This window comes from Triturus cristatus, chromosome 6 (assembly GCF_964204655.1).
Source record: "Triturus cristatus chromosome 6, aTriCri1.1, whole genome shotgun sequence".
NCBI lineage: Eukaryota > Metazoa > Chordata > Amphibia > Caudata > Salamandridae > Triturus > Triturus cristatus.
The window spans coordinates 212,498,147-212,513,567 of record NC_140589.1 but is presented as its reverse complement, the minus strand read 5'-3'; the positions used below and the strand labels follow the sequence as shown (position 1 = coordinate 212,513,567).

General features: G+C 44.3%; 1 protein-coding gene across 9 annotated transcripts in view; it reads right to left on the bottom strand.

Moving 5' to 3' along the window:
• Window positions 1-15,421, bottom strand: part of TDRD6 (tudor domain containing 6) — a 2,207,410-nt gene that overhangs the window by 1,215,353 nt on the left and 976,636 nt on the right. For all 9 annotated transcript variants that reach the window (XM_085610557.1, XM_085610549.1, XM_085610550.1 and 6 more), the window contains one exon: window positions 8,007-8,096. In XM_085610557.1, the coding sequence (XP_085466683.1) occupies window positions 8,007-8,096 (90 nt within the window). The remainder of the gene's footprint in view (window positions 1-8,006; window positions 8,097-15,421) is intronic.

Sequence of the window (15,421 nt, the reverse complement as noted above, 5' to 3'; positions counted from 1 at the left end):
CTTTTGGGGGGACTTTGCTTCAAGCAGAGTCCAAAGATGGCTAACCATACTTCCTGGTTGAAGTGTTGGCAGCCAATCAAATGTCAGTAGGGTCCGTGAGTCAACTGCAAGGATTCGCGTCCCAAGATATGTATATTTTTTAAACTCAACTGAAACTACTAAACATTTACACCAAATCACACAAAGCATGCTTTCTGTACCAACATCTAGCTTTCAGCCAAATTTGATGCAATTCCGTTAAGCGGTTCGGGCGACATTTGTGTTAAAAAAAATGATAAATCCCTGTAGACATAAAATGGGGGAAACGAGTTTTGGGATCTCATTTTTTCTTGGGCCCGTGGGATGGATCACCCAGACTCTTTCAACAGCAGCTGAGAAAAAATGGGAAGTTTAAAATAAATAAATCGGGAAGATTCGTCAAGCAGCGCCAAAGTTATTGGCAAAACAAAAGCACTATTCCTATGGAAACTTTGGTCCAAACTAGAGCTACCTACTGGCTACCGCCAGTAGGAGAGATATCTGTCTATCTATCTATATACATACACACATATAAAGACATACACACACACACATATACACACACATTATATATATATATATATATATATATATATATACATATACATACATACATATATGTATACACATACATACACAGGAAAAGTGCTCCGAGAACCACACCAATGGCAAAGAACAAGTTACTTACCTTCGGTAACGCTTTTTCTGGTGGATACAGTATCTGCCTGTGGATTCCTCACCTTGTGAATATCCCCTGCGCCAGCAACATTCGGAAACTTTTGTAGCAGTCCACGCCGATGAGGTTGAAGACTACGTCAGAGACACGGCTCCGCTCACGACTCCGCTGACGTCACCGGCTCCATAAGACCTCGTCGGCGTGATGCCGTCAGTTCTGCCCTTTTTTCCGTGCCTTCGAGGCACACGGACGGACTGAGAGCAATATATACACAGTACATAATATACAAAGCAACACACACAGTGTGGAGATCATATATGAAGGCAAAATAATTAACACACTGCCTTTGATAGTACCAAATACAATTTGAAACACCATCATCAGAATTGTAGGTATACAAGGGTGGACAACGGGGAGGCGGCTGGGTCAGTGAGGAATCCACAGGCAGATACTGTATCAACCAGAAAAAGCATTACCGAAGGTAAGTAACTTGTTCTTCTGATGGATACATCTGCAAGTGGATTCCTCACCTTGTGAAAAGATTCCCACAGCAGTCCCACTCCCGGAGGAGGGTGTCCACCCTTCTATACCAGAAAGTCCTGAAGCACGGAACGAGCAAAGTGTCCATCCCTCCTCACCTCAGAATCCAAGCAATAATGCTTTGCGAAAGTGTGGAGGGAGGCCCAAGTTGCCGCTCTACAAATGTCCTCCACAGGAATACCTCTAGACAAGGCAGACGTAGAAGACTTCGCTCTAGTAGAATGAGCCCTTAAACCCTCTGGAGGTTCCTTACCGGCCAAAGAGTAGCATATCTTGATGCACAAGACAATCAATCTGGAAAGGGTGCGCTTGTGCACCGCTCTGCCTTTCCTGCAGCCAACAAAGCCCACGAAGAGCTGGTCGTACATTCGAAAGTCTTTAGTCCTATCAAGGTAGAAGCTCACCGCCCTCTTAGGGTCCAAGCGATGAAGTCTCTCCTCCTCTTTGGAAGGGTGAGGGAGAGGATAGAAGGTAGGGAGGGTAATGGACTGGCCCAGATGGAAAGGAGTTACCACCTTAGGCAGAAAAGCAGCCCTGGTCCAGAGTACCATTCTTTCAGCATGAATGGTCAAGAACAGGGGTTTTGAACTCAGAGCTTGAAGCTCACTTACCCTCCTTGCCGAGGTGATCGCAATGAGAAAAACAGTTTTGAAAGACAAGTAAGTTCAGACAAGATTTAAGTCCCACTGAGGCACAATAAAACGAGTCGGAGGAAACTTGTTTGTAAGGCCTTTCAGAAATCGTAAAACAATAGGAGATTTTAAGAAAGACGGCTGATCTGGCAAGCTAAGGAAAGCCGACAAGGCCAAAAGATATCCCTTTAGTGGCTATAGCAAAGCCTTCCTGAGCAAGAGACAAGGCAAACTGAAGAATGTCAGATAAACAAGCATTCAAAGGGTCAATAGATTTCTCTCCGCACCAAATAAATTTAGATCACCTATAGGAATAGATAGATTTGGTGGAATGATGTCTAGCAGACAAAATTACATCTACCACATCTGGCGGGAGAGAAAAAAAATTCAGGTTGCCCCGTTCAATCTCCAGGCATGAAGGTGTAAGCTCTGGAGGTGGGGGTGTAGAACCTGCCCCTCCGACTGCGAGAGGAGGTCGGCCCTGAGAGGGAGACAGAGCGGAGGACACGATGAGAGGTGGAGAAGATCTGTATACCACACCCTTCTTGGCCAATCCGGGGCGATCAATATGACTTGGGCCCGGTCTTGGCGAATCTTCCTCAGAACCCAAGGAATCAATGGTATGGGAGGAAACGCGTAAAGGAGATGTGAGGCCCATCTCAACTGAAATGCGTCACCCAATGCTCCCTGCATCGGATACTGGAGACTGCAGAATGAAGGGCAGTGAGCGTTCGTGAGTGGCAAACAGGTCCACCCGAGGAGTTCCCCACGTCCGAAAAACACGACAAACCACCTCCGGATAGAGCCTCCATTCGTGATTGGCGGAGAACTGCCGACTGAGACGGTCTGCACGCACTTTCAGAACCCTGGCCAAATGATTTGCCATCAGACAAATCTGCTGATCCTGAGCCCAGGACCAGAGACGCAGAGCCTCTGCAGAAACAATGCGACCCCACTCCTCCCTGCTTGTTGACATACCACATCGCGGTAGTGTTGTCCATCAAGACTTAAACCAACTGACCACTAAGGGAAGGGAGGAAGGCCTTGAGTGCCAAACGTATCGCCTGCAATTCCAAAAGGTTGATGTGAAGCAACCTTTCCTCTGGAGACCAAAGACCCTTGATCTCCAGATCCCCCAGATGAGCACCCCACCCTAAAGTGGATGCATCCGTTATCACAGTGGCCACCGATGGAGGAAGATGAAAGGGCTTTCCTTGAGACAGATTGCCCTCGACGCCACACCAAGACAGATGAGCTGCAGCTTCTCTGGAGATCCTCACAGACTTCCTGAGATCTCCCTTGTGCTCATACCACTGCCTGGGGAGGAACCACTGGAGCGCCCTCATGTGCCAGCGTGCATGGTTGACAAACAGAATGCAGGAAGCAAACAGACAGAGCAGACGAAGGACCTTCAGGACTGGAACGACCGCTCCATTGTAAAACAATGAAATCATTTCCTGTATGTCGAGAATACTTTGTGGAGGAGGGAATTCGACACATAGTAGTGTCCAGTACAGCCCCTATGATCAGATTGCGCTGAGAGGGCACCAGGTGGGATTTGGGTACATTTAATCGAAAAACCCAATCTGTACAACAGCTAAGTTGTAACCTGCAGATGATGAACCACCCTCTCTGGCGACTCTTTGATCAGCCAGTCGTCCAAATAGGGGAAACCTGAAATCCCCGACAGAAGAACCCATAATCCTTGCGACAGAATCAGCTGTATCCAAGCCACTTTGGATTTCCTGCCGTGCAGCCGCTTGGGTATCCGCCAGAACCTCATTAAAGTTCAGTCTATCTTCTTCTGACAGTTTTGGGGCCAATTGTTTAGCTGAATCCATAAGAGCATGGATATATCGGCCCAAAAGACAGGTGGCATTCGTCGATTTTAAAGCCATACTGGCAGAAGAGAAGACTTTTAGCCGACTGCTCTAACTTCTTCGCATCCCTGTCACTCAGGACTTGGGGAAAAGCACCTGTAGATCTCTTGGAACAGGCAGCCTGACCGACCAGACTCTGGAGAAGGATGAGATGTTAAAAAGTCTGGGTCCCCTGGAGCCGCCCTATACCTCCTAGCAATTACCTTAGAAACTGCAGGAGCAGAGAAAGGTTTTACGCCATACCTCCATTACCGGCTCAATAATGGCATCATTAAAAGGGAGCAAAGGCTGAGACGCAGAAGGAGAGTGTAGAACCTCTGTCAGGATGTTCGGTTTAAACTCTGCAGATGGCAACTGCAGATCCAGAAGCTCAGTCTCCTTCTTAGTAACAGAGTGGTAGGGAGCCACATCCTTTGAAGGAGCATCAGCAGGAGGGGTAATCTCCCATTCAGGTGACAAATCCAGGCCACTAGCCTCCTTCAATTCTTCAAACAGATCGTCCGACTCCATCAACTCACCTTCTTCCACTTCCTCCATCTGGTACCTCTGTTCTTCTAATACTCTTTGGGCCTCCCTCCTAGATCTGATCCTCACAGCAGGACTCGGCGTCGCCGTGACCGAATCCGCCAGAGCCGGCGTCGAGCGCGGATCCAAAGGGACAGCCAGCGTCGAACGAGGTCGAGTCGGCGCCGGTGAAGAAGGAAGCGGTGTCGATGTCCTCGGCACCGGTAGATCCCAAGACGGCGTGGCTGGAAAAAATGGCATGAAGGGAGCCTGAGGATAAGCTTGGGGAACTCCCAAACTGAAGGCCATAGGACCCAAAGGTGCGCCAGAGGGGTACAAGACTCTGGAGAAGACCCCATACATAGCATTAAGATAATGCGTCGGATCTTGACCTGGAAAACGATGGATATGACTCAGGCTGAGGCATCACTGGACTCGGGCCGATCGGCACAGACGGTGGAATCTGCGGAGACGAAGGCTCGCCCGGAGCTGGAAGCTCTCCAATCGGAACCGGAGATGAAGCTGGAGATGGAGCCGGCGTCGGAGCCGGCGCCGGAGAATGCTCCGATGAAGCCACAGACGATGACAGACCAACAGGAGAATCAGGAACAGGCGAAGGAGATGGTGTTCTTATGACGTCGAGAGGGCGAGGTCGATCTCGGAGCCGCATCCCTGACCGAGCGATGTCGAGATCAAGGTCTCTTCTTTTTCTTATGCTTCTTGGACTTATAAGCATGTCCCGAAGTCTACTTCAACGCCGACCTCGACCTTGATCTTCTCCGACCTCTTTTCTCCTTTTTCATCCTGGTAACGAATAGCTTGGCTTCCCTCTCCTTCAGAGCCTTTGAGCTCATCTTGCGACAGCAAGAACAGCCTTCAACATCATGGTCCGATGAAAGACACCATGCACAGTCGTCATGCGGATCAGTTATTGACATGTGCTTACCGCACTCCTGGAAAGGCTTAAACCCGGACTTCTTAGTCGACATCTTCAGCTACAGACGAGGAGAGAGAGATACCAGCAGAAAACAAAATATCAATCACAGCTACAGAGAGAGTCCCGAGAAACCGTTAGCGTCGACGGCGCAGAAAAAAGGGAACGGACGTCATCACGCCGACGATGTCTTCTTATGGAGCCGGTGACGTCAGCGGAGTCGCAAGCGGAGCCGTGTCTCTGTGACGTCGTCTTCGACCTCATCGCGTGGACTGCTACAAAAGTTTCCTAATGTTGCTGGTGCAGGAGATATTCACAAGGTGAGGAATCCACTGGCAGATGTATCCATCAGAAAAGTTATGCATTCAATTTCAGTTTCACAAAAGAGAAAATCGAAAGCAAGTGAAATGAAATCTACAACATTTGACATTTTGGTGGTACCTAGTTTACCAGTGACACAGGAACTTGTCTTTTTTGTCCAATGCATCTTCAGGACAAGTACATCAATCGAAGCCATTTGTAAAGCCTGCAACTACCTCAGCAGAGGCGTCCTGGCGCTCATAGCGAGATTGAAGAACAGACTGGCCAACTCAGTCTATGCCGGACTGAAGAGCCATGTTTTTAAATCCTTCATGAATCCCTGTTCGGTCTCAGGCAAGCCTAAGTGGGCGGGCAGTGCATTTCAGAGCTTAGCCATCCGTACTGAAAATAACCTGCCGCCTCGTTGAGCTTTGGCCTATCTTGGAACGCGAAGCCGCAGGGTATTAGATCTCAGGGCTAGCTCCTGCTAGTAAAAGCTAAGCCTAGTCCTGAGGTAATGTGGCCCTATGCCCCTTAAGAATCTGAAGGCCAATATCAGGGATTTAAACTTGACCGTTTTGGCAACCGGAACCAATGAAGCTGCCTCAGATGAAGGGATTGGGGGGAGGGGGGGTAGAGATGTGATGGCTAAAAGACAACAAATGATGCTGAATTATTTGCAATCTAAGGATCAGAAAAGCTGGAAGCCCCAGGTATAAGCACTTGGCATAATACAAATGCGAGGTCACCAATGCGTGGACAATGAATTTCAGCTCTCCTCTGGGAGAAAACACAATAGCTTTCGGATGAGGATGAGGAAATCTACCGGATTTGAGCCACAAAAGAGATCAGCAAATCTAATTCCTAGATTTCTAGCAGACGAGACCAGTGTTGTTGGAGGATTCAAATCCGAAGGCCACTAGAGGCTAGATGGAGGAGAGACTGCCTGGCTAAAAAGGTAGCACCTCAGTCTTGTATGTGTGTATTTTTATAAAGTTACAATTCATCCACTTTGAGATTTCTTTTTAAGCACTCTTTGAAGTTAAGAAAGGCTGCTTCTGAGTGTTCTCTGAAAGAAAACAAGCTGAGAATAATCCACATACAGGACAACCTTCACTACCCAGGATTCAAAGAGGGTAGCCAAAGGGGTTAAATAGAGATTAAAAAGCAACAAGCTAAGAGCAGAGCCCTGTGGCACTCGACAAACCAATGGTTAGGACGAAGATGAAAAAGGGCAAAGAAAATGCTGCTGAAATCGATCTTCTAAAAAAGAGCGTAAGGATAACACCATGCACTGAAAACCAAGATGACTTCATCTCATCAGCAAGGTCGAATGAGCTACTGTATCCAACGCTGCTGACAGATCAAGTAGCACTAGCATAGCGGAGGCATCACCGTCCAGCACCTCTGACCGTTTTGGACGCTTACACTAGTGTAGTCTCCGTGCTGTAACCTGCACAGAAGCCATATTGCGTGTTATGCAGCAAACTATTGGCTTGTACAAAAGAGGATAATTGGCGCTGAACCAAATTTTCTAAGATTTCCACGGGTGCCAATAGCAATAAAATTACACGAAAGGGTCATCCGATTTCCTACATTCAAAAAGATTTTTATTTTCAGGTAATGTTCCTATAAACCAAGAGAAAGGTGAAAGTCACACAAAACGTTGGAAAATGCTAACCCCCCCCAAAAATCAGTACAAATAAAGGCTTAAAAGAAATCACTCATTCCATCTTCACACGTTTAGATGATTAAAAAAAATGCTTAGATCAGCGGGCTAGAAACACTGGCAAAAACAGATCCAGGATAAATTATACTGACCGAAACGCATCGTAGCGTTTGGTCACCTTCAACTATCACATATGCAACAAATAGTTTTCATAGGCGCCGGAAGGGGAGCTGGATGTGATGCAGCACCCCAAAATATAACTATACTGGAGTTCAGAAGACAAGCAATAAATCTGCCTTCAATTTTTGTCATCTTCACATTTGCTGTGCGTTCAGAGACAGAGGTCAAACACCAGGCTGTATTGACTGACAAATATCCGTTTATTCATTTAACACGGAGATTGGCGTTTACTTTCTCTGGCTACGGGGAATGCGACAGGAAAGGTTGTAGGATGTCAATTTGTTTTCAAACATCACAAAACCCAAATCCTGTAAATGAACTGTACATATATTTCAAAATATATCAGCAGAAAAGAGCACAATTGAAGCACTGTTTTAAATTCTGAAGTGCCATTTCAATGAAGAATGTGCAGTCTGTCAATGACAGTGAGCTACCAAACCACGTTTTAGTAAGATATTTGTGACTGTGTGCTCCAAAATCCACTCCGGCTACCTACATCTTACACACTCTCCTGCTGAATGAACGTGGATCATTTGCTATACTTCTTTTTAGTGTGACGCTTGGATTTTATATTATCGCTAGGACTTTAGTAAGCAACACTGATGGCAGTACCCCCACTCTGAAAACTGTGGCAGCACCACTAGGTTCTTTTGAAAATAATCAGGATAAATACCTTCAGCTGTATGGGTAGAACTAGGTACATCGATTTTTGGATTTGATGATTCAGGAAGCATCACCGGTAAATTCCCATCCAAAATCAGCCCTTCAAAAAATAAAATAAACACGAGGTATAACAGCCGGTTAAAACAAAAGACGAGACAGTCGAATACTTTACCTCCCTGTTTATGACCCCAAGGGATGCCCCCAAAAGCATGCCAATGTCTTGAGGGGACACCAGAAGCAAGGGAGGAACACTAATAATGCTATGCCTCTCTAATTTCTAGCGCTACCATTGGGTCATGCTAATTACAATGTTTACACATTCTAGATCTATACCCAAGAACTGTATGGTATATGTGGTCTATCAGCATTACTACATCCCATATCAGGCATTTGAAACCGTTATACAAAGGAACACATTACACAATGCATGCTATTGTAGCAACTAAAAAACTCAATTGTTGAAAGGGAAACCAAAGTCAGTTCTGACCGGAAATATTTTACATCACACATCTTTTCTGTAAAGATGTTTTAATCACATTTCCTAAATATGTGCAATTAACATCACAATTTGGCAATACCAGGACACATTATGCAATGTAAAACTGGCGAATACCTTAATCTTTCGCTAAGTTGTCTTTTCTCTAAGACTATCACCTACCGGCTTACATGGATGACTACTTCCGTCAGCTGTTTATACAGACTGGTTATTATCTCATAGTTCTCGGTTTACAGTGAGTTGGAGTTAAGCATTTTAGAAAATAAAACAAATATAAAACAGTCAAACAATTTGGACACCACTTGTAAATGTCTTACTTCGAAACATGCCATGAAATGTAGCTTGCTGTCAAAAACCTGAAGAAAATCGAATCCCTTTTCACAGAGGATAAGACACTTTTTGCTTTCCTTGGTGGAGGCTAGATTAACACGGTTTTATATTCATGCATGGTAGAGCGCAGATACAAAGCTCTGAGGTCTGCACAGTAAGCCACTAGGGCTTCTATTAAACAAAATGGCGAACATGATCCACAATACTTGATAAACAAGAACATTGAATTCACCTGTTATCCGACGTCTCTCTCAATGATATTCTTTCTGAATCCACTAACAGTAAGGGAATACGTGTACACGCAGGAAAGACTATTGTTTTTTCTTATGTTGTACGCATTAAATACAAAATACACATAAAAGGTAATATTCTCTTTTTTTGGTTGTACAAAAGGTAATTATTCAGCCACATTAATTATAACATACATTTGACCGAAAACAAACTTTTTTACCCTTTTTTATGAAAAATTAAAAAAAAACATTGTTCTTTAATTAGCTGTATACGCTCAGTAGCCTTGAACACAATCTTCAAGAATCCCAAAAGCAGGAATCCTTCCCATATGCAACTAGAATAGGATCACCACTACACAATGATGAACCTCATGAGTATGTGGCCTGGATTTATTGGGTGGACAAGACGATAATACTCTGCACCAACTGCAAGGGTTAGAACGGTTGTATGCCTTTACAACACGTGTTTTCAAACAATTGCCTTTACAACGCAAGGTGTGCATATTTAAGGTAAGTGAACCCCTACACAAATATAAACACACAAAACCACAAATACATATATACACACACATATATATATATATATATATATATACAAACACACAAACAAGCATACACACGCTAGACTTCCAATCAAAATGTCCTCATTTCTAGCAATTATCTGTTTGGAAAGGTAGAGTAAATGTAGGTAAAAAAAATTAAAAATTCTTGTGGCATACTGAGCACTGGTTTTTCTATGCAGTCTAATGATTGTTTTTTTCCCCCACTTATCAAGGATGTTTTTTTCATATAGAAAATCATTTATGGTGTACAATTATAAAACCTGAGAACAGTAAAAAAAAAAAAAAAAAATGTTTATTATAACAGCATTACAGCGTGAGAAATATTTTGTGATTTGTTGCCATTGTGAAATTGTGCATTGTTCACATTTTGTAAATGTAATTTAAATTTTTATAAATTGTAATACTAATCAGTATTTTTTTTTTTTTTATGGTATATATCTGTTTCTTGGAGTAATGTGGTTTACAAATTGGTTGGTACAGTGTTGTATTACTTTATAATATGAGGGCGTTCCAGAGTACAAGTAAAAAAAAAAACAAATACACTGACAGCCACTTACACTCCCATTAAGCCACTTATAGACCCACTCACACACTGATACAGCCACTTGCATACCCAGAAAAACACCGATACGGACACCCAGCTACACACCGATACTGGCACAGAGCACCTCAGCCACGTACCAATACAGCCACTCATACGAACAGCCATACACAGATGCAGCCTTTCACACACTGATACACCCACTCAATCACCGATACAGTCACTCACACATCCAGCTATACAGAAACATCCATTTACAGACCCATTAGACAGTAGTACAGCCACTCAAATAGCCAGACACCCATGTAGGCAGTCTCCAACATGCCCACATACACACTGATACACCCACTCAGACACCGATACAGTCACTCACACATCCAGCTATACAGAAACATCCATTTACAGACCCATTAGACAGTAGTACAGCCACTCAAATAGCCAGACACCCATGTAGGCAGTCTCCAACATGCCCACATACACACTGATAACACCCACTGACACAACCACATGCTGATACAAGCACACCCAGCCACACACTGATACAGCCACGGATATGCCTACTCACACACCGATTCACAAACTCACAGACCCACTTACACACCGAAACAGCAACTGATGGCCAACCACAAACGTATACAGGCACGCACGCACGCACCCACCCAGTCACACACTTATACTGCCACTTACACATCCAGGTCAGCACACCCCCACACATTTCTAATTAAGGTGACAGTCCCCGGGCTACTATAAGACATAGGGGGGGGGGGGGGGGGGGGCGGGGGGGTCCTTTGAACGCCCCCCTCATTTTCCAACCCTCAATGCCGCCGGAACCCAGCCAACCTGGCATTCAAATTAAGTAAAAGCATGGGTGACCTCTTTTTGTTTTTGATTTCGGAAACATTTGCAGATCCACCAGCAATTTCTTTTTTTAATGCTTTTTAGCCGTGGTGGCGTCTCTGGGAGACCCATGCACCATGGCCAGGAGCTTCGGGTGTCCCTATCCTGGCCCCTATTCTTTTTTGTGGGACTTTGCATTAAGCAGAGTGCAAAGATGGTTGCCAACACTTCATCAGGGGTGCTGAATTTAATCAAATATCTATCCACCCCTGGAGGAGATCCAAAAGTATCTGAGCAAACAGTGTTTGCGTGACATCGATCAAACTGATCAGTCTGTAGTTTGCAGGCAGGAGTGGTGAACCCTTTTTATTAAAAACTGGGACAATTTCAGCCCCTGCCCAGGTTTCGGGGATCGGCATGCCTTTCATGATAGCATTGAATAGAGCCCATAGGTAGGGTCCCCAGATTTTTGTCTCTTCCCTGTAAAGGTCCCCCAGAGGCTTATCCAGTCCTGGTGCTTTGCCAGAGGGAAGCTTATTGATTGCGTTTAGGACTTTAAGGAGAGAAATACTTAGCCAATATTAGGCCGGTTTCAGAAAGAACACTTGCAACGTTGACCAGATATATAGACTCCAACTTATATCCTGGGAAACGGTGAGAATGGAGGGTGGAAGCCTCTACTTAATCTTTGTGGATCTGAAGACTGCTTTTGATCTGGTGCCCAGAGCTAAGTTAAGGGGGGTACTCAGAGATATGGGGATCCCCTGCTATATACTGAGCATGCTCACTAGATTGCATGAAAAAAACTTTGCCCAAGTAAGATGTGGGAAAGGAGGAGAACTAACTTCCCAGTTGACAGAGAAGTAAGGCAGGGGTGCATGCTTGCACCTACCCTGTTTTGCCTCTGTCAACGCACTGGTTGCCCAACTCACTAAGGTAAAATAGAACGATGCCCCTAAGCTGGCAGGTACAAAGATCCCAGCAATTATGTTTGCGGATGACACCCTCAATGTCAAAATCGCCTATTCACATTCAGAGGGTTTTAGATAGCTTTGTCTCCTTCTGCACCAACAGGGGGTTAGGGATCAATTCCCAGAAAACCAAGTTCATGACAGAAAATATGGAATGGGGGCCACAGATGGCCAAAGCCAAGCTCAAGTTAGCCCAGACAACTGGAGGTATTACAAAATTACCTAGAAATTCCTCCGCAAAACCCACGGGGCCTATAGTAGAGATTTATAAGGTGCAAGTCAGGGGTGCGACAATGTATGGGGCGGAAATATGGGGACATTGTTCTTGTAGTAACTTGAGCAAAGTAGAGAATAGTTTCTTGAGGCGGATCCTGGGTCTCCCTCTAAGCACCCCTTTAATCCTCCCACGACTGGATTTAGGAATCAGACCAATTGGGGATGAGATTGGTCTCAGACCCCTAACCTTCTGACGGAGACTGTGGGTGATGCCGGAATTGGCAGCCTATCAATCAGAATTAAAAGGGCTACTGAGTTTCCCGGGGTGTAAATAAAATCCCTTGGTTCACATAGTTTAATGATGAATGTAGTAGTATGGAAAGACTAGTCTTGGGAGCAACGCAGAGGAAGCGTGCTCGCAATCTCCCATGCCGGATTAGTTAAAACCTACCAAATGTCTAAACTTGCAGCCATCATAGGGAGCTCCACCGTAGGACATCTGAACGCCGAAATGTTGCTATTGTGAGATGAATATACATTTGAGCTCTTCCTGGATGACATTCAACCTACACTGGTAAGGAAATTCTATGCCCAGTTTAGACATGGTACCCTGCCGCTTCCTTCTTTCTCATGTAAATGGTCAAAGACAGCTTTGCAAAGGGCGCCCTGCTTGCAACTGTGAGGAAGAGTCAGAGCTCCATGTCTTTTTCTTCTGCCCTGGCTACAAGCTTATTAGGCAGTGCAGGCTTATCCAGTTGTGTAGGAATCTAGGGTTTGTGCATTGTGATGAGGTATTCAGTCTTGAAGACTGACACTCATACGTCCATTGTATTCTCTGTATCCCGATTTCGAATTTCAATGTGGCGTAGACGGCAATCACTTTTACAACCTTCTATTAGAGCCACATGTGCACTTAATGCCCCCAACTGACATTGGGTTAATCTAATTTTTAATGTCTTTTTTAAACTCTAATTTTATTGACGCGCTAAGTTTTTACCCTCCCCTTGAAAGCGTTACGATCTCCCCGGATCCACCATTCCACGACCGTAGCGAAGCACTTTAATATTGTCTAAAATCAATTCTACTTCTACAGCCACAATTGAGAAGTTGTACTTCATTGTAATTTCCTTCTGTAATTGTATGTATCTACTTCTCAATGGGGCAGCTAGTTTCATAAATCTACTTGTCCTTAACAAAATCCAATTGTCCCTTTGGTGCCATGTAGTGTGGCGACAAATTATAGCAGCAATCTCCTTATACAAGATCTGATATAGCCTCTTTGATTATGCCAGGGCTAATACCATAATAGTGTTTGAATACTTGCAATCCCCTTATGTTGCCATGTTTCCGCAGATCTACCTACGGGGGCTGAAGGTACTGGTAAGCAATAGTTCCAGGGTTAGAATGCCCTTTCGAGTCTGTGCAAACCTACTAACTTGCTTGTTTTAAGGGTTTTCAACAACTCTTCTCTATTCTTTTCCCATACTGAGAAATGTTGGAAATGTACTCCCGACAATGGCAGACGTAAACCGTGTTCCAGAGTTGGGGAAAAAAGTGGTTGGAGGTAAAGTGAACTTGCAAACACTCAGATTTTCGAATGAGCAAATCTACACATGCACATTTGCTCATGCTAAAATGCAGTTCACAAATATTTTCTAGGAGTACTATTTCTTGTCCTACTTCTGTAAATTCGTGGGAATTCACAAAAGCCATATAGCTGCACTTAATGCAAGGACATATACCATAGGTGAACTTTTGAGACTTTCTTTAATAACTGGGCTCCTAATTTTGTCTGGTGTTGACCATGACCTTATTGCGAATTCGGTCTCTATCTCGGTTGGCTTCACTGAGAGTGACAGCATTCTGCTCATTCACAAGGAGCATATCGGCACACAAAGTAGTTTTATTCAGTGCCAGTAACTACTGTGGCAATGTGTGCTTTTTGAGACCAAAAACAATTTTTGATTTTGCCAATGTTTTTTTATAATGGTGAGGGCCCAACAGCATCCACACCAATAAGGTTTCACAAAAACCATGCCAAAACAATGCACACAATTTAGTGAAATGTTTTTTTCCGGCTTTCATTTTTTATGAACATTTTATTTTGAAAGCAAAGAATCCTCAATCTTGCTTTCAAGCTTCTGCAAATATTTGCATCAAATCAGCATTCTAGGAGCATTATACATAGCCTCATATTGCTAAACTTTGAAAACATGTGTACACATTTTTATACTGGAACCACGGTCAGGAGTGCAGTTTGAGCTTACATTTACTTAGAGCGCTCACTCTTAACACTAAAGGCTTTCAATTAACCCCTTCAGTGCCCGCCCCTTTCCCCGCCCAGTGCCGGCCGTTGCATTAGCGGGCGGGGTCTATGACGAGCTGGACTCGTCATGGGCACAGCGCCACCGCGGCCCATGACGAGTCCAGCTCGTCATGGGCACTGAAGGGGTTAATGAACCATAAATACAAGTTTGAACAGCATTAACATATGGACAAAAATATTACGTTAACTGCAGACAGTGCCCTTCCCTGATCCATAATGTGGTACTGTAAACTGGTAGCCAAAGGGTTTGTCCTGCTGGGGGGTTGGGCCGACTTGTCCCAAGGACAAAATACACATGAAAACAATATGTCCTGGGCTTCGGGCTATAGGAATTTCACATCTCTGCTTCCTGGTTAAGTGTTGGCAGCTAATCAATATTCAGTAGGATTAGTGAGTCCACTGCAATGATAATATATTGTTATATGTATAATTTGTAAACTTGTATATCTCTGAAACTACTACACAGATAACACCAAATCACACAAAGCATGCTTTCTGTACCAACAACTAGCTCTCTGCCAAATTTGATGCAATTTCATTCAGCGGTTCGAGCTAAAGTCGTGTTAAGAAATACAGAAAAATCCCTAAAGCATAACCTGGAGGAAATGGGTTTTTGGACCCGCTTGTTTCTCGGGCCCCGCTTGACGGTTCACTCCGAAACTTTCAACACAGCAGCTGATCGAAAAAGGACGTTTTATCCCCCCAAAATTTGGTGAAAATTAGTCGGGCAGCGCCAAACTTATTGTAAAATAAAAACACTTTTCCTATGGAAACTTTGGCCCAAACTAGAACTACCTACTGGCTAGCACCAGTAGAAGATATATAAATAAATGTTAGCTGGTGGGAGGAGCAGGCCCTGATGGGAACCCATGCTGAAATGTTAAATACTCATGCAATATGTTGGCTTTGTTACAT